Consider the following 20037-nt stretch of genomic DNA (forward strand, 5'->3'; position numbering starts at 1 on the left):
CACCATTGCTGAAATAGCTGGAACTCTGACATTTCCATCCTGTGATCCGTCTACTGACATATTATCTCATATGTCTGAATTTCCCAAGGAATTTAGTACCTATTCACTTTGTTTTAATATAATTTACTTTGAAAGTAAATAGAATACAGAGATAAATGAACTAATGGACCTGAGGGAATAAACAATGGCATGAGTTCAATCAGTGAATGCAACCTGCATCTTCCATTTGATCCCTCATGAGATACATCAGTGCTGTCCTATCATCTTGTCATTGCTTATTAATCCACTGCTTGGATATTGTACATTTCTAAGAGATAAATATAACACATTATTCATTATTTTCATAATTATATGAGGAGTAAATTTCTGAATATCTTCAAGTCTGTCCCAGCAATTTCAAAATGACAATTACCACTGCAGTTACCGTATTCATACTCAGGGGCTTTACAGATAACAATCAGCTGCGGATTATTCTTTTCTTCCTTTTTCTAGCAATTTACCTTTTTACTGTCATGGGAAATTTAGGACTGATTATATCAGTCATTAGGGACTCCAGGCTTCACAATCCTATGTACTATTTCCTGAGTGTTTTATCATTCTTAGATTCTTGCTTTTCTACAGTTATTACCCCCAAAATGCTGATAGATTTTATGTCAAAGAAGAAAGCCATTTCATTCCTTGGATGTGCAGTACAGATGTTTCTTGCTGTGGCTTTTGGGACCACAGAGTGCTTTCTGTTGGCTGCAATGGCTTATGACCGCTATGTAGCCATCTACAATCCTCTTCTCTATTCAGTGAGCATGTCACCCAGAGTGTATATGACACTCATCATTGCTTCCTACATTGGCGGGACTCTGAATGCCACTGTACACACAGTGGCCACTTCTAACCTCTCTTTCTGTGAATCCAATGAAATCACACATTTCTTTTGTGATATTCCTCCTCTCCTTGCTATTTCTTGTTCTGACACTCATGTAAATCAGGTTCTATTATTCATCTTCGTGAGCTCTATTGAGATTGTCACTATCCTAATTGTCCTCATCTCATATGGCTTCATCCTGTTGGCCATTCTGAGGATCCATTCAGCTGAAGGAAGGCAAAAAGTTTTCTCTACATGTGGCTCTCACTTAACAGGAGTGTCAATTTATCATGGGACAATCCTCTTCATGTACCTGAGACCAAGCACTACCTATGCTTTGGAGCATGACATGATAGTGTCAACATTTTATACCATTGTGATTCCCATGCTGAATCCCATTATCTACAGCTTGAGAAACAAAGATGTAAGAGAGGCAATGAAAAATTATTTAGGAACAATGATATATTGATAGAGTGAAATCTTCATATCAAACATTAACGTGAATAATTAAGAATGATATTTCAGGGTCTCTTTATCACCCCAACTGTGGAAACATCTTGTTTTGGTTCAATTGTGTTATATGATGCTGGTACTGAAGATTGAACTGAGGGCCTCCCACTTACTAATCAAGAACTCTACCACTTGAACCATACCACCAATCTATTTCATTTTTTGTATTTTGGTATTGAGATAGGGTCTTCTAACTTTTTCCAGACTGGTCTGAAGTAGGTGGGATCACAGATGGGCACTAGGATAACTGGCTGCTTTTCTATGGTTGTTTAAAAATTTCAAATAAATGTCATTGTTCTCTCTCTACCTAGATAGTTTTACATGTGGAAAGGCAAATCTTCTATTTTTATTTTACATATTTTTTATTGCCTCTCATTTTTAGTTTACAAGCTACTTTGTCTATATACTCTGGACAAATATCTATAGATAAGTTATTAAGAGTGTACTACTTGCTTTGGTCAATTCACCCTTGTATAATTTTTTTTCTTCTCTTATATATATGTACTATAGTGTTCAGAGTTATTCCCCTCCAATGTAGTAATCATAAACAATCACAAGAAAATTTCCATATTACTAATCATTTTCTGCATAATGTCCTGAAAAAACTGGACTTTTTCCTCCATCATTCGATCATCACACTTTCCATTGCAAAAAAAAAAAAGAATTAAAATTCCCATGAGGAATGACTGCAACTTACTCTACTCCATCATCCTGACACTCATGGAGAAATATCTACGGCATAGTAAATTCCCAACACTTATTTCTTGAATAAACTGGAGTTATTTATTTCATAAATTTTTTGACATATCATGCTCTGGCATATGTGGGAATGAATAAAAAATGTGTATGTTTTCTACTACAAGTTTAAAAAAAGAGTACATTTTTGAAGATGAGTGGGCCATATAAATATTAGAGATACAGGGAAGTTTTCTTCATGCACAATCCTATGAATTTCTAATAAGATGATCTTTGTCTCCTCAAGCTCTCGTAATACGAGGCTTTAAAAAGTGCAAATAGGCATGTCATGAGAAAACTGATAGTTATGGACAACACTCATAAGAATAAAAATTAGACCATTCTACAATTCCTCAGATTAATATGTAATTGAAAGCCACAGCTTTGTTCCTAGATTATTACTCATGTTTTATTTATACAAAGTAAAGAAATCATTATTTACTTTGCATTTTGTAAATCAACAGAAAACATGATTCATATAAATAAATCAATAATGTGAAAATCAGTATACTAAAAATTGCTATTGGTGGGTGCCTTTAATCCTAGTTACTCAGGAAGCAGAGATCAGGAGGATTGCAGTTCCAAGCCATCATTGGCACATAGCTCCTGAGACCCTCTTGAAACAACCTCTCACAATAAAAGACTGGTGGAGTGGCTCAAGGTTGAAGCCCTGAGTTCAAGCCCCAGTACTGCAAAAAAAAGTGCTATAAATATTTAATAGACTACTATAAAGTCACTCATATTAAAGTTCTACTACTGCCCTAAAAAAGGAGTAAATATTACCATGGAAGAGCAAAATGCTTGCATAATTTCTCAGAGGAAATCAGCAACATAGAGAAGTTATCCCTAAACTGCTTGGGAACCTCAACCAGGCCACTTCCATGACACCCATCACAGTCTGGTTCACAAGATTTGATTACAGCTATTGTACACTTCTGGTCAGAATTAGGACAGGTGGGGTAGAACCTAACACTTTGTTGATCCTTCTAAAAGTGATAAACAGGTAACATCAGTGTCTGAAGTTCACACACATAGTTTTTAATTTCTGCCCTGAAGGAAGCTCAGAGTCTTTTCCCTTCTGAAGTACTTTTAATGATTTATTGCCTGGTAAGTCTCTGAAGTCAACTCTCCCTTAAGCATTTGGATTAACTCCCAGTACTACTTCACTACTTGCCAATCAAAGGAATTTTCATTCTGTGCAAGACAGAAGAATACTTATGATCAACACTTTTTATTGCTTTTATTCAGAAGGGTATATATTTCCCGGGCCATCTCTCCATCCTGCACCCTACCCTCATCCCCCTAGGTCAACTTTGTTGAAGAGAAGGAACACATGATAATAAGAAAGCCATAGCATTTTTGCTAGATTGAGATTAACACAGCTATACAGAGAGATTCCTAGCTTTGCTTCTATGCACATGTATATTACAATCCAAATTGATTCATCTCTACCAGACCTGTTCACTACTTCCCCATCAGCTTCACATAGTGGCCTCTGTCACTTTCAGATTACTTTATTAGCTCCTCTACAGTAGGTACACCAAATACTTTCAGGTTACAGTTTTCTTTCCCTTTCCTTATTCCTCTTGTACATGTTCTCCCCACAGTATGTGACCCATGTCCAATAATATTACTGCAATTGTTTTAGGTCTATAATCCACATAAGAAGATCATATGATTTTTTGCCTTCTGAGTCTGGCTAACTTTGTTTAAGTTCATGTTGTCCAGTTCCATGCATTTACTTGTGAATGACAAAATTTCATTCTTGTTTGGGGCTAAGTAAAATTCCATTGTGTATAAATACTACATTTCTTAATCCATTTGTCAGTAGTGGGGCATCTTGGCTGTTTCCATAACTTAGCTATTGTGAATAGTGCTGCAATAAACATGGGTGTGCAGGTGCTTTTGGAGTAACCTGAGTCGCATTCCTTCAGGTATATTCATAGGAGTGGTATTGTTGGATCATATGGCAGATCTATGTTTAGTTTTTTTTAGAAGCCTCCATATTGTTTTCCAAAGTGGTTGTACTAGCTTACATTGCCACCAGAAGTACGAGGGTTCCTTTTTCCATGCATCTTGCCAACATTTGTTGTTGGTGGTATTCTTTTTTTTTTTGTCTTTTATTATTCATATGTGCATACAAGGCTTGGTTCATTTCTCCCCCCTGCCCCCACCCCCTCCCTTACCACCCACTCCACCCTCTCCCTCTCCTCCCCACCCCCTCAATACCCAGCAGAAACTATTTTGCCCTTATTTCTAATTTTGTTGTAGAGAGAGTATAAGCAATAACAGGAAGGAACAAGGGTTTTTGCTGGTTGAGATAAGGATAGCTATACAGGGTATTGACTCACATTGATTTCCTGTGAGTGGGTGTTACCTTCTAGGTTAATTCTTTTTGATCTAACCTTTTCTCTAGTACCTGTTCCCCTTTTCCTATTGGCCTCAGTTGCTTTAAGGTATCTGCTTTAGTTTCTCTGCATTAAGGGCAACAAATGCTAGCTAATTTTTTAGGTGTCTTACCTATCCTCACCCCTCTCTTGTGTGCTCTCACTTTTATCATGTGCTCATAGTCTAATCCCATTGTTGTGTTTGCCCTTGATCTAATGTCCACATATGAGGAAGAACATAGGATTTTTGGTCTTTTGGGCCAGGCTAACCTCACTCAGAACACCCACAGAGTGGGAGAAAATATTTGCCAACTATACATCAGACAAAGGACTGATAACCAGAATATACAGGGAACTTAAAAAACTAAATTCTCCCAAAACTAATGAACCAATAAAGAAATGGGCAAGTGAACTAAACAGAATTTTCTCAAAAGAAGAAATTCAAATGGCCAGAAAACACATGAAAAAATGCTCACCATCTCTAGCAATAAAGGAAATGCAAATTAAAACCGCGCTAAGATTCCACCTCACCCCTGTTAGAATAGCCATCATCAGCAACAGCACCAATAACAGGTGTTGGCGAGGATGTGGGGAAAAAGGAACCCTCTTACACTGTTGGTGGGAATGTAGACTAGTACAACCACTCTGGAAAAAAATTTGGAGGCTACTTAAAAAGCTGGACATTGATCTACCATTTGATCCAGCAATACCACTCTTGGGGATATACCCAAAAGACTGTTACTCCAGAGGCACCTGCACATCCATGTTTATTGCGGCACTATTCACAATAGCCAAGTTATGGAAACAACCAAGATGCCCCACCACTGACCAATGGATTAAGAAAATGTGGTATCTATACACAATGGAATTTTATGCAGCCATGAAGAAGAACGAAATGTTATCATTCGCTGGTAAATGGATGGAATTGGAGAACATCATTCTGAGTGAGGTTAGCCTGACCCAAAAGACCAAAAATCCTATGTTCTCCCTCATATGTGGACATTAGATCAAGGGCAAACACAACAAGATGATTGGACTATGAGCACATGATAAAAGCGAGAGCACACAAGGAAGGGGTGAGGATAGATAAGACACCTAAAAAACTAGCTAGCATTTGTTGCCCTTAACGCAGAGAAACTAAAGCAGATACCTTAAAAGCAACTGAGGCCAATAGGAAAAGGGGAACAGGTACTAGAGAAAAGGTTAGATCAAAAAGAATTAACCTAGAAGGTAACACCCACTCACAGGAAATCAATGTGAGTCAATACCCTGTATAGCTATCCTTATCTCAACCAGCAAAAACCCTTGTTCCTTCCTATTATTGCTTACTCTCTCTCTACAACAAAATTAGAAAGAAGGTCAAAATAGTTTCTGCTTGGTATTGAGGTGGGGGAGAGGGAGGAGGCGGAGTGGGTGGTAAGGGAGGGCGTGGGGGTAGGGGGGAGAAATGAACCAAGCCTTGTATGCACATATGAATAATAAAAGAAAAATGAAAAAAATAAAAGAGAAACTGCTATCATGTTAATAAGTTATAATTGCTTTCATTGAGTTTTTGGAAGTCTATCATTTTTAATAAGCATATTTTACTCAGGATGGAATCATACTTTTGAATATAAAAATTTTGATTTGAAACAATTTACAATTTGATTATTTGTAATGTCATTCAAAAACCAATTATTTCTCTGAAAATTTCTTCTTCAAACTAGTTTAAAATTATTTGATTTGCTAAGTATACTATATCAAAACTATACTTTAAAAATAAATAAGTCCTTAGGTGTTAAGTTTCATAAGTAATTTGTTAAAAATTATGCCATCAAAAACAGATGCTTAAGTGATCATATCCTTTATTGTGGAAGTTCAATGTGAAAAGGAAAATTCTTTGCGCATTTAGTTCTTGAACTTTTGTCTTTAAAAATATGCCAAGTAACTTTTCTTCGAAATTGTTCCCTGAGATTGATGAACTGTTGCTTGATTTTCAAGGCTATTACATGAGGTTCCCTGGATTTTCCCAGCTGAGAAGCAAGGAGCACACTGCTCTGATTTATTCACAGTAGCTCCTTGGGATTCCTTTGAGACATAACTTCCTGCAAACTTTCCCTTTGATTGACCTAAACAAAATTTAGAGAATGATATAATTTACCACAGAATAAAAAATGAATGTGCAAAAAATGTAAAAAGAAACCTGTATTTAAAGGAAAACAAAAGCTTTGGTTCAAAGTAAGTATTCTTGTTTTAACTGTAAAGTGAAAAGGCTTTAGTTAAGGTAAAATAAAACAGCAGCTTTATAGACTATTGCTACAAGTATCATTTGGTCCTTACCAAAAGTGATCAGCATTTTTGGAAAAAGAATTATGGAGCTGATGGAATCAGAGTCTACAGGCAATGTTCATGTCTTGAATACCATGGAAAACATTTGATTTTGACTGATCCAGATACAAAAATATCATGATTTCCAAAATTAAGACTCATAATACACCCTAATAATGTACCTTGTAAGTTAAATTTATTTGTAATTAGAGTTAACTTATATTGAAAATATTAAAACAATACATGGGTACATTAAAGTTGTTTTCTATCGTTGTTTATTATGTCCCTAGCATTTTCCTCAGGTTTACAGAAGTAGTCATCAACTGGATTACATTATTGTGATCACGCTGTTCAGAATCAAAGCAGAAAATCCTACAAAGAACATGTACTCACACTGACCTTAAATTATTTGATATGTCCTTATACTTTACTACATCTAGAATACATGAACAATAACAGTAACTATGGTATTATAATTCATGTACATTAAATGTGTTAATGGAAGAATGCATTTGGAGCATGATCAAGTCAATTCTAATTATGAAACATATAACCTTTTGCTATGTGATATTTATTTATTTACTGATAGATAGACTGATTGTTATGCTGGATGGGATCCATTGCACTTAACCAAAAGTTCTTACAATGTATCAAATATATAATTCTTAAATGTCATTTGGCCCTACACATATAATTGGCAATTGCTTTTTGAGTGAAAGAGTAAAATTATATTGTTGATTTCTATAAAAAGTGAATTAATTATGAAAAGTAATACTAGACCATTTATATAAACAAGAAAGCTTTTAAAAGTCATTGGGCTAAGTTTAACTTTGAGTCCTCAACAGTTTGGAGGAGCACAATGAGTACGTGAAACAACACATCCTAGTGGGACTGACATGAAGAGATCCAGCTGGTGCTCTCTATGCTCTTTCTCCTGATATACCTGGTCATCGTGCTGGGGATCGTAGGGATGATACTGATCATTTGACTAGATCTCCAGCTTCACATGCCCATGTATTTTTATGTCAAATACCTGTCACTTTTTGACCTCTGGTATTCAAATATCATCACTCCAAAAACCTTCAGTAACTTAGTGACTTCCAACAAGAATATTTCATTCATGGGCTGCTTCACAGAAATGTATTTTTTGTCTTGTATACTGCCACTGAATATTTTCTTCTCTCCTCAATGTCCTATGATAACTACATAGCCATCTGCAATCCCCTACACTATCCAGTAGTTATCTTGGCAAGGCTCTGCTGTGTCCTCCTTACTGGGTCCTATATGATAGGCTTGATGGATTCCTCTGTCACTATGATTTGTATGAGTATATTGCATTTCTGCAACACAAACACAATCCATCACTATTTCTGTTACATGTTCCAAACTTTAGCCCTGTTCTGTGAGGACACATCTGATATTGGAATTGTTTGGTCTGGAGACATAAAGGGCAGATGAGTGAGTATCCTATCCCCCATGGACAGCACTATGATTCCTGCATCCTGAGAAGGATGTATAAATCTGAATTCCTGCATCCTGAGAAGGAGATATAAATCTGAACATTGAAGAGGAGTTACAGGGTCTCATAAATCTGCCACAGGGCTGATAAACAAAATACTCTCAAGATTGCCCACCATCAAAAAGGGCAAACAGACCAGTTCATCTAAGAAAGCCTGCAAGTCCTCAGCCAATGAGAAGAGCCCACCTAAGCCTTCCCCAAACCAAGAGTTAAAACACCCATAAAAGCCCCAGCCTTCACATGAGCAGAGAGCCACCAGTTTCCAGGCTCTGCTGCATGCTCTACTGTAGCCTTTCCTTTCTCTCTAATAACTCCCACTTCATATACTGGCTTTGGCTCACAAGTCAACTAGTTGCCTCATGAGCCAGTTCTCTGGCCTATGAAGACAAGGACCCTTAACAACAGCCCACAACATTTCACATCAGCACATAACATTTTGGTGACCATGAAGGAACATCTCCCCTGGATCAAGGTCTGTATAACTTGAGCACCAAACCAGCAGGGGCATGCCTAAGATGCAGCTGTGATTTTCTCGCACTCTGCTGGATTCTCCTGCTGGGGGAAAACCTCTGCTGAGGAATGGCCAAAAGCAGACTTCCTTGTGCTGCTCCATCTCTCTCTGTTCATATCTTCCTGAGGGATTTTCCAGTCATAGTATCAAACTAGCAGCTCCTAGCCAACTTTGGCCCCATGGCAATTCTGGCTCTGGGGGTGCTTTTGCTCCCTTCCTGCAAACTGAGACCAAGCCCAGGGTTTATGTGGGTATACCTTATGCTACGTTGGAGGAGACCTGATTGGTTGTGACATCTGACAATCTTCTTTATCTTTTCCCACCTGTCAAATACCCCCTTCTGCTGGAGGCAGTGGCCCAAGAGTGGGGATTTTGTGTGGCTGACAGCATTCCAGTACCACTTATTGGGAATGACCTGAAAGCACCCTAATCATTAATCCCTCAGGTATGTGTCCTGCCTCCAGCTCTCTGCCTTCCACTCCCTTACCTAGGATGATAGGTCACCCCTTCTGTCCCTGACAGAAGCACCAGAAATACTTTTACTCACATGCTCCTTCCCCAGTCCCACCACCTTTCTCTTCACCTCTGTCTGCCTTCCCTTCCCTGTGCTTCCTGGTCTCCTATGGAAAACTCATACCATGGTACCTTTTGACTTTCTTAAGTTATTCCCACACCTAGTTTGTCATGCCCCTTGGTCCACAGCACTGCTGAGTGCTGATAGAGGCAAAGGCACCTGTAGAAAACTGCTCCCTCACACACCCTAATTCTGCCCCCATAAGAGGAGGAGGGAAAACAAATATGTGTGTGCATGCAAAGGGACACAGTACCATCCCGCCAGACTTCCTGGGTGCAGTGGTAATTCCTGCCATAGCTCAGGCAATCCATACAGAGGGCTCAGAAGGCATCCATACATGCCAATGAATGGGAACCAACGTTACTCCCCCAAGAAGGAATGAGAGAAAAAATAAATGTGCACAGGTGTGCATACACTGGGGGAGGACTGATTGCCACAGGGGTGGGCATTGGCAGAGAGGGTCAATAGTCTGGGTGTGAGGGGAGTGGTGGTGCATTGTGTTGGGCCCACTCCCAGCCCTACCTCAGCCTGACTGACCCAGTCCTAGGAGCCAATTCTTATCTCAAGATTATGGTCCCAAAAACCACTAATGTAACCTTCCAGGAACAGCAAAAACATGGGTGTTGCTATGGTCTCTAAGCTTCTTATTTAAAATTTCCTAAACTTTTGGCCTCAGCATAAAAAATTTTCCTCCAAATATTACACTAGTTGTCCCTTTGTGGCACTGTTATTGCCCTGGGTCTCCCTCTGAGTACCCTTCTCTAACTTTATAGGCACCTCTCCAGGTGATGCATCCCTTTGCTAAAGAGGTAGCCTTTGTTAAAGAGACTGCCTGCTTTTGGTAATGTAAGGCTAAAAGGCAGGATCCTAGAGTTTTTCTCTCACTGTGTCAGTAGGTGGCCTAGTCCAATCAGTCACTGCATTTCCTTCTGTCCTGGTCACAGATGGGAGAAGGAAATCACGAGACAGAGGTGCCTGTTCTTGCACCCATGATCCCCAGTTGAATGCCAACAAGAGATGAACTTACCCAATTTTTTTTGTTGTTGTTGTTCTTCTAGATGGGACCTGTCCCTTCCAGTCTTTTGGCTTCAGTACCCAAGCAGTCTCCACTGGCCTGTCTACTAAATCCTTGGAAGGACCTTGACCTTACTAATCACAAGACAAAACCCCTCCTCTTTCTTTGTACTGAGGACTGGCCTTGATATCCCTTGGGTGACCAAGAGAAGTGGCCTTCAGAGGGCTCCTTGAATTATAATACCATACTCCAATTAGACATTTTCTGTAAAAGGGAGGAAAAGTGGAATGAGGTCATCTATATACATCATTTCTTTTATCTCTTAGACCACCCAGAATGGCTCCATACTCAAACACTGGCCATTCTTTGTAAACCAGAGGATAAACATGGGGAAGGAGGAGCAGAAAAGCCCCTTACCAAGGACAAGGCCCCCATCACTACTACTTCACCCTCTGCCCTATCTTCAAAGCCACCCCAATATTTGGAACCTCTTAATGGGTGTTTCCTGCTTCAACAGGCAGTGGTAGGAAGAAGGTGAGTCTATATCTACACCCATTTATTAGATCTAAGGGAGATTAAAAAGATCTGGGTAGCTATTCTGATGCCCCAGGCAAATATATCCAAGACTTTAGCTCTGTGATCCAAACCTTTGAATTAACATGGAAGGATATTATGTTTCTACTAGACCATACACTTTCCTCATTAGAAAAACAATGGGTCCTGGCCCAGGACACTCAGTTTGGAGATAATTTCCATCTACAACAATCCCCAATACCTGTGGCACCTGGAAATGAGGGGATGAATATACCTATACCCACAGGGACACAGGCAGTCCTCTTGGCAGATCCACATTGGTATCAAACTGATGAGGAGGATGAATGGCATCCATCTTGTAGTGGAAGGGCTAAAAAGGGCCAAAGTTAAACCTCTAAATTATTCCCAGGTGAAATTCCCTGTTGAAAACTCCCTAACTTTTCTATAGAGTCTTAAGGCTGCTATCAGAAAGCATACCACAGTGGACCCAGAGTCACAGTGGGAGAAGTTCTCTTCAAAGAAGTTTCTAACTCAATCAGCCCCAGATAGCCATACAAAACTCCAAAAGTCTGTGGCTGAAGGGAAAAAATGATTGGACCAACTAATGCAACTAGCTATGTCTATATATAATATAATTGGGATTTCACTAAAAAGAAAGAAAAAGATGAAAGATGACATGACCCAATCGCAGATATCAGGGAGTGCCCCACCTGATGGGGCTTACATCCTGAGGCTGCTGCCATTGTGTACAGGAGGGACACTTCCATAGAGAATGCCTAAAAGGGGGACAGCCCTGGAGACAGCCCCAGCCCCCAACCCCTCTCTGCAAAGGTAACCATTGGAGGTCTAAGTGACCCAATCTCCAGATGGAGGCAGGGTACCACCTCATGTGGATTGATGGGTCCCAGGGCTTCCTGTCCAGCCTCCACTTCTTAACATCAATGTTGAGGAGCCTTGGGTATCCAAGATAGTAGAGAAGCAAGAGGTCATTTTCTTCCTAGACAGTGAAGCTCATTTCTCTGTCTTGCCATCTCCTCCTGGTCCCAGGTCCAATAACAAGGTTATTGTTTGGGGCAAATCTGGCCAGCCTCTAGAGCATTATTTTACTCAGCCTGTGGCCTGCTCTTGGGGAGACCTCCACTTCTGTCACTCTTTTCTCATAGTCCCTGAGACTCCAGAGCCCCTGCTGGGATGAGATTTATTCTCTTCAGGCTCAAATTATTCTTCCTCCAGGTGACTATTTATGCTGCCCTTTCTTCAGGAACAAGTAGATCCCACAGTATGGACCAATGGAATGACTGTAGGGCAAGACAAAATGGCTCTCTCAATTCAAATAAAACTCAAAGATCACTCACAGCTTCCACATCAAAAACAGTACCCCCTTAAGTCTAAGGGATGACAAAGCCTCTTACCTAACATAAATTCCTTAAAAAACAAGGGCTGTTAATTAGTTGCTCTAGCCCTACAATACTTGTATTTGTGCTATCTATAAGGAGCCAAACAAATGGAGGTTGGTTCAAAACCTTGGACTTATTAATGAATTAGGCATTCCCCTCCATCCAATTGTTCCTAATCCCTATACTCTATTGGCTAAAATACTCTCAAAAGCCCAATATTACTCTGTACTAGATTTAAAGGATGCTTTATTTTGCATTCCTCTGCATCCTGACAGTCAGCCTCTGTTTGCCTTTGAGGATCCCACAAACCCTTCACAACAACTAACTTGGACAGTTTTGCCTCAGGGGGTTAGAGAAAGCCGTCATCTTTTTGCACAGGCCCTAATCAGAGACTTATTACATTGGCACTACCCAAAGAAACCATTCTTCAATATGTTGATGACTTATTTCTGTGCAGAGCCACAGAGCCTCTCATCTCCAGGGTGACTGGGTCCCTTATAAACTTTCTGGCCTCCCAGGGATAAAAAGTCTCCCAGAAAAAGGCTCAATTATACCTCCCTCAGGTTACTTACCTAGACATGGTCTTAAAGGGACAGACTTGCTCCCTGAGATATGAGCAGATTGACCCAATCCTCTGTTTCCCACTTCCCTAGACCATAAAGCAGCTTAGAGCTTTTTTGGGACTTACAGGATTTTGCAGAATCTGGATCCATAGATATGCAGCCTTTGCCAGACCCCTTTTTATGCTCCTTCTAATGCTCCTATTTCTGTCTGGAATAATAAATTCTTTCTCCAGATTCATATCTCAAAAGGTCCAACAGCTCAAACTCCAGCTCTTAGTCAAGGAATACTCACATCTGCCTACTCATGAGCCCTACATCCAGTTCCATTGGGAGCCTCTGGAGACTGCATGTGTCAACCCCTGAGAAAAGTACAACCAACCTTACCCCCATTTACCCATTGCCAGCACGAAGCAGGTAGATGAGTCATCACCCCTCTCCTCAACAGCAATTGAGTACTTGTCTCAGAGGGGGGACTTGTTGGGTTTGGAAACCTAAAGAGCAGATGAGTGAGTATCCCATCCCTCATGGAGAGCACTATGATTCCTGCATCCTGAGAAGGAGGTGTAAGTCTGCACCCTGAAGAGGAGAAACAGGGTCTCATAGATTTGCTACAGGGCTGGTGATCAAAAGGCTCTCAATATTCCACCCCCACATAAGGGGCAAACAGACCAGCTCATCCAAGAGAGCCCACAAATCCTCTGCCAATGAGAAAAGCCCACCTAACCCCTACCCAAACTCAGAGTTAAAACATCCATAAAAGCCCCAGCCTTCACACAGGCAGAGAGCCACCAATTTCTGGTCTTCATTACACTACTCTTGCTGCAGCTTTTCTTTACTCTCCAATAAATCCTACTTCATATACAGGCTTTGGCTCACAAGTCAACCAGCTGCCTCACAGCCGGTTCTCTGGCCTGGGAATGCATGGACTCTCGACACTGGCCCACATTTCACATTGCCACACAACAAAATGATGATAATAATCCTTGCTGGTTCTACTCTATTCACATCCCTTATCATAATATGTGTATCCTATGTGTCAGTTCTCTATACTATTCTCAAAATCATTTCCACTTCAGGAAAGCAAAAAGCCTTCTCTCATCTCCTGGGAGTCACCATCTTTTATGGCACTGTGATGTTTACTTATTTAACATCAAAGAAGTGCTACTCCTTTGGAAAGGATCAAGTAGCTTCTGTTTGTCACAGCATTGTGATCCCCATACTGAATTCTCTCATTTGTAGTCTTAGAAACAAAGAAGTGAAAAATGCTTTCATTAGAGTCATGTAAAAGAGAGGGGCTCCACGCAGTTAAAATAATACTGATCATAAACTTTTAAATTCATCTTTCTTTCATATTGGTCATGTCCTTGATCTCTCTCTAAAAAGAATTGAATCATTTGATTGTTTTTGTATGGAGCTGTCAATTCTTAGGAAAACATAATCTTAGACAAATCCTGTGTTATGATTTTAGAACTCCAGGTGGTAAATGGAAGTCTTGAAATATCTCTTAAACCTTTGTGAGAATATATGTGTTTTAAAGGTAACTAATGTGCAAAATATGATAGGGCATGCATACTAATTTCAGACAATGTTGTTATGACAAAGAGAGGTATTGTAGCACAATTTGTGCAATGTTCAAATCATTCCATGAATTGAATTCACACCTAAAAATAGATAAAAAATAAAACTATTAGATGTTCCCCAAGTTGTTTTTAGAGTAAACTATTGAAGTTGCAGTAGGTTAAAGGAAAATGGTATATTCTAAGTTTGAGGAAATTTGGAAAATAATGACATTCATTAAGGAAGAGAAAAAAATGTGACAAGTTGAAACAGTTTTATGCATGTTCTTATAAGTACATAGTTGTATGTATGCATATTGCATATGACATATGCAAACAATATTTTTGTCATATTCTATGTACTGTTATGCAACTTTCTGCATTCACTTAAGAGCCTGATATTTGGCAATCTCTGTGTTAATGATAGCTGTGAAGTGAATGTGTTCTCAATATATGAGCGAAATCAAGACTCTTCTCTTCCAGTGCTTTGAACCTGGAATAATGTAAATATTCCAAGTTACTAATCCACAGGCTGTGATATCTCTTATGTGTGTACTAGTAAACTTTTGAAAACTGTGTTTGTCTGTGACATATCAAGAATTTTGGCAAAGAGCTTCATTGGTTTTCATCTCATTCCTTTTGGTTTGGAATATTCTTTAAAAACTTATTCTTGCATTAGTTGCTTGACTCACCTTATTTTATAATTTTAATAAATGAAAGACATATGGAAGAGTTGAGTTGATAATGAGTTAGGTTTTATAATTTCTCATAAAATTTGGTTATTTAAAGTATTGAAATCTCTTTTATTTTTACATTTTTCTGCATTTTTGATATTTTAGGCGGAATAGTTGCATGTTCTGAGCTTGTTTGCATAGAAGTGCTGTACCACCTTAATCAAACCTCCAGCCTGTTTTGCTTTAGTTTATTTTTTCAAACAGTGAGTTCTTGTTTTTCCCAATGGCCTTAGAACAGCATTCTCCTATTCATGTCTCCTGTGTAGCACACACCATAATTCCTTGGTATTTTTTTTTTTTTTTTGGAGGTAGGGACTCACTAGCTTTTTTCCCAGTCTGGGGAATCCTCCCAATCTAATGATACCTGTGTAGTGGGGAATATAGGGCTGAGCTAACCTGTGTATAATCCATGCTGTTCCATTTGTGAGCATTTAAATTTTTGTTGTTTAAATTTGTATAACAATTACTACATAACCAAACAATGTGATTTTATAAATTATTTATTTTAGTTAAGCCTTTTATTAAAATTGTATTTGCGTAGTTTCCCTAACTGCTTTCTGGGTGCTTGAAACAGAATATGACTTCCATAACCTAGAAGTCAGAAATTTAGTTATTTTAATCAAATTCAAAATTGTCAACTCAATTTTTTTCAAATGTTTTACATATATTTATGTTCCTCTACATTCTTAATCTGTTTTAAAATATTGTCTTATTCACTATTAATACTGTATAAATTACTACTTTTTTTGGCCTTGGTGTTTGTGTGATATAAAAATCTGTATTTGTTGTTATTCTTATTATTTTGAAATTAAAAATAAGCATTTAGTAACTTCTTATCAAATCTTAGCAGATTTAATATTTGGATAGACTATCTTGAGTCTTCCTGATCCTGTAAATTGCTGTTGTCATTGGAGATATTTGTGGTCTCTTTCCACTTCTACTCATTTTGTAACATTCTCTTTTACCTTGCCTGCATTTATGTAAGTTTCTATGATACAGAAAATGTATACCATTAGTTATGTTAGCAAAAATGTTCAGGGGGATCTGTAACTTTGTATTCTGTTTTAGGTTAAGAAAGTTCTTAAATTTTAATTAAAATAAGACTTTTATTTTATTTATAATGTAGACAAAACATTTTATACTGTTACTAAATAATTATATGGTCAATATGAAAGATTAAAACTATTTACATTTGACATATAATTTCAATATTATACCACATCATGTTATATTTCATGTAAGTTACTGTATGAAATAATTTATACATTTACAAAGAATTTTAGATATATGATTAGCATATGTGTTACATAATCACATACTGTGTCACACATCCAGGCTATGCAATGGAAATTGGCAGGAAATTGACCAATATTTTTGAGGTATCAACTGTAGAGTAGAAGACATCCAAGAATGGCTAAGCATTCAGAAAACAGTACAGGGGGTTGTACAATCGGGAATCCCCAACGATCAGAAAAACTGTCTCAAGTTTCCTATCATTGTGAAAAGATGGATGGGAAGAAATAATAAAACTAAGATAACTTGCAGGTAAAAATCTTCTATGAAGCCCATCAGTATAAACATGTTGACGTCAGCCACATTGTACAAATAAATCCTGTATACATCTGGTATCTGATTATATTCCTGACATTTCTATTACTAGAGTTTTTAAGAAAATACATTCTGAACATAGAATACACCAACTTACATCTTCTTGTTCACATCTTATAAAGGCAAAATGACAATATGGCCATTGGTGGGAACAGCAGCATGAAGGCATTGAGTCCAAGTAGACGCATTTCTCTGTTTAAGTAAATTGGAGAAATTATTTTTCAGGTTTTTGATTAAATTTCTTGTGTTAAAAAAATCTGTCAGTATAATTGTTTTATTCTCCATGTTAATTTCTCTTATTCCTTTACCTGTTTTTATATTACATAGTTTTAAATTTCAAAAGCCTTGAAGACTCATCATGGAATGATTGAGCTCATGGAATGATTTTTCTATAATATTTCATTTTTAAATCAGCATAATTACGCTTACAACATAAGAATGGGCTTCATTTAAATGAGAGAAACAATGAAAAAATTATTTAATAAATATTATCATTCTGCTTTCCTTTCCCTCTTTCCCTTTTCCACACAGTAGTCCCACTATTATAAACATGTTCTACATATGAGTTTTTGTATATGATCATGTTGTTTTTGTGTATATGTTTATCTTTGGACCTGCCTTCCTCATATAAGAGAAAAAAGGTGACTTGCAATAGTAGAAATATTCTATGAGACTTGGGGAAAGAGAGAATGGAAAAGACAATGATAAAGGCTCAGTAATATCATAAAACATAACGTCTGTGAAAGTAGAGGATACAAGGATATGTATTAAAAGCTGCTGAAAATGGTGGGTGGGAGGTAAAAGGGTAAGGGAGAGTAATGGAAGGGGTTGAATGGACAAAAGTAAAGCACACCTACAGCAGGGATACATTGAGAAACACTTTTGAACATCAACTTAAATATTAATAATTAAAATCAGGACTTTAAAATAGGTATCGTGCATGGAGAGCATTAGTTGCAGGGGAGAGTTATTGAAGGAGATTAAGGTGAGGGTTTATGGTTGATGAACTTCATATACTTGTATAAAATCGAACAAGGAAACCTCTTGCAACTAGTTTAAATGGAGCAGGGAGAGGGGCGAGGGGGAGAGATGATGGTGGGGCAATGTAAATAACATACAATATAAACTTAATAGGAGTTGTCACTATGATCCCTCCCCCCGTATAACAAATATACCCTAATAAAAATTTAATAGAAATACAAATATTATAACATAACTAGAACATGGGGAAAATGAGACTTACATCTAAAAATTGTCATTCAGATCAGATTTTCTGATCAAAGAATTTCAAGTTTTCTCTCCTAACACATTTCATTTAGTTTCTACTCAAAGGACAGTGATGAACAGAGCAGGTGTTCTTCTGGACAGAACGGTTTGAAAACAAAAACCCTTGTGTGTTATTTAAAATTTTTGTTAAGTTTTACTTTTCTTGTTCCCTTTTATTTCTTGAAACAAATATTATAGTACAATCCATTTCGGGTTTTTTGGGGTTTTTAAATATTTATTTCTAATTTTAACATAATAATCATATCATGTGTTTAATTGTGTACTCATTATTTATACAAAACCCTGGAAATATTTTTTGAGATATATTTGTGTCAGAAATAACTCATAACCATTCCCTTAATCTGTCATAATTCTTATGGGCTTGGCAAAATTATTGCAAATTAAATATCACCCAATAATAACCAATATAAACCAATATAATTATTTATAGAAACTTCTGCTAAAAGAATTAAATTATTTCACAACTGTGCAAAACCCAAAAGATGCAAAGGCAACAGAATCTGGAAAGAATACCTCTGTTATTGATACAGATATTAGAGCCAACATATTTCACACCAATATTTCATCATGAGAGCTCAGGGTATAAAATGCTTGCCTAAAATTTGAGCGCTAAATTCAATTCAAAGAGTCAACAGGAAAAAAGAAAGTATGTCCTATGTCAAATTGTATTTAAAAAAGTGAAATATTTGCAGTGCATAGGGATGATTTGAATATGCCACAGGAACACACTATGTGTGTGTGTGTGGGCATAGCCCAAGGAATCATGGTTAAGCATATAATATTCATACCTGCATACCTATGTTTTTTCACCACCATTCACAGTAGTTAAGTCATGGAATCAGCCTAAGTACCCATCAAGAAGTGAGTGGATAAATAAAATGTGGCATATGTCCATAATGAAGAATTATGGAGAATAAAATCATGTTTTCAGGAAATGAGTGATCCTTGAGATCATCATGTTGAATAAAATAAGACAGACACAAAAAGACAAAGATTGCATGTTTTCTTTCATATGTAGAATGTAGAAAGACATTGAACTACAATGGTAGGTAATTTTGGAAAAAGAAGACAACCAGAAGGAGGCAAGATGAATATGATAAATGTACATTATGTACATGTAAGGTAATATCACAATGAAAAAAATTTTTACAATTAATGAGTACTGTCAAAAATAAGTAAAAGAAAAAACAAAAATTCTTCTCATTTCTAGTGAGCCAATGATACAAAAAATGAGATAACAGTAAAAATAATTCATTAAAAGGGAAAAGTGAGAAGAGCAAATAGAGAAATGAAGATAAGAAAAAGCATGAGGTTAGAGAGAGAAAGAGCAAAGAAAGATGCAAATATCATGGTTTAAAATGTGATGAACTAGGAACTAAACTACAATATTGCTTACATGGAAGAACATTTAAAATCTCTTATCACATTTTGACTTCTGCTATGACACAGTTCTGGAGTAAGAATTGCCTTGATTCCATAAGCTGCTATATACTGCATAATATTGATTTCAATGAGAAGAAAACTGGACTAGAAAAACTGTCCAAGGTGCATTGCCACACCATGCATCATGACCAGGAAAATCACATCTGGCTGCTCATTTGTCTTGTACACACTTTTTCCCATAGTTTGATGCTCCTTTTATAAACTACAGATTACTCTGTGTCTTTCCAAATGTTCCTCAGAGAAATAATGCAAAAAAAATTAGCTTCTTTATCTACTCAAACATATTCTCTCCTGTAATTATGGAGTATGAACATACATATCTACATAGAAATAGATATTATAATCACTTAATTCAAAACTCACAAGGACCTTTTCCTGATTCTCACTGTACAGCTGTTCAGATTTTCCTTTTACTTCCTCATCCAGAGTAAATTATAGTAAAACATTTTATTTTATTAATCATATATTACATTCTTTAGTTCTGTTAATGATCATTTT

At 37.4% G+C, this 20037-nt stretch overlaps 1 protein-coding gene and 1 pseudogene across 1 annotated transcript; both read left to right on the plus strand.

Moving 5' to 3' along the window:
* The first annotated feature begins 401 nt into the window (after window positions 1-401).
* On the plus strand, window positions 402-1328 carry LOC109676754 (olfactory receptor 5T17-like). Its single transcript, XM_074058106.1, has one exon. It carries the CDS (start codon window positions 402-404, stop codon window positions 1326-1328), a length of 927 nt encoding a protein of 308 aa, XP_073914207.1.
* A 5514-nt stretch (window positions 1329-6842) lies between these two features.
* LOC109676756 (olfactory receptor 8H1-like) lies at window positions 6843-15315 on the plus strand (annotated as a pseudogene).
* Window positions 15316-20037: the final 4722 nt, after the last annotated feature.

This window comes from Castor canadensis, chromosome 1 (assembly GCF_047511655.1).
Source record: "Castor canadensis chromosome 1, mCasCan1.hap1v2, whole genome shotgun sequence".
Classification (NCBI taxonomy): domain Eukaryota; kingdom Metazoa; phylum Chordata; class Mammalia; order Rodentia; family Castoridae; genus Castor; species Castor canadensis.

What these genes read in the sequence shown, in the direction of transcription:
- LOC109676754 (XM_074058106.1), top strand. Translation starts at nt 402, where the DNA reads ATGACAATTACCACTGCAGTTACCGTATTCATACTCAGGGGCTTTACA.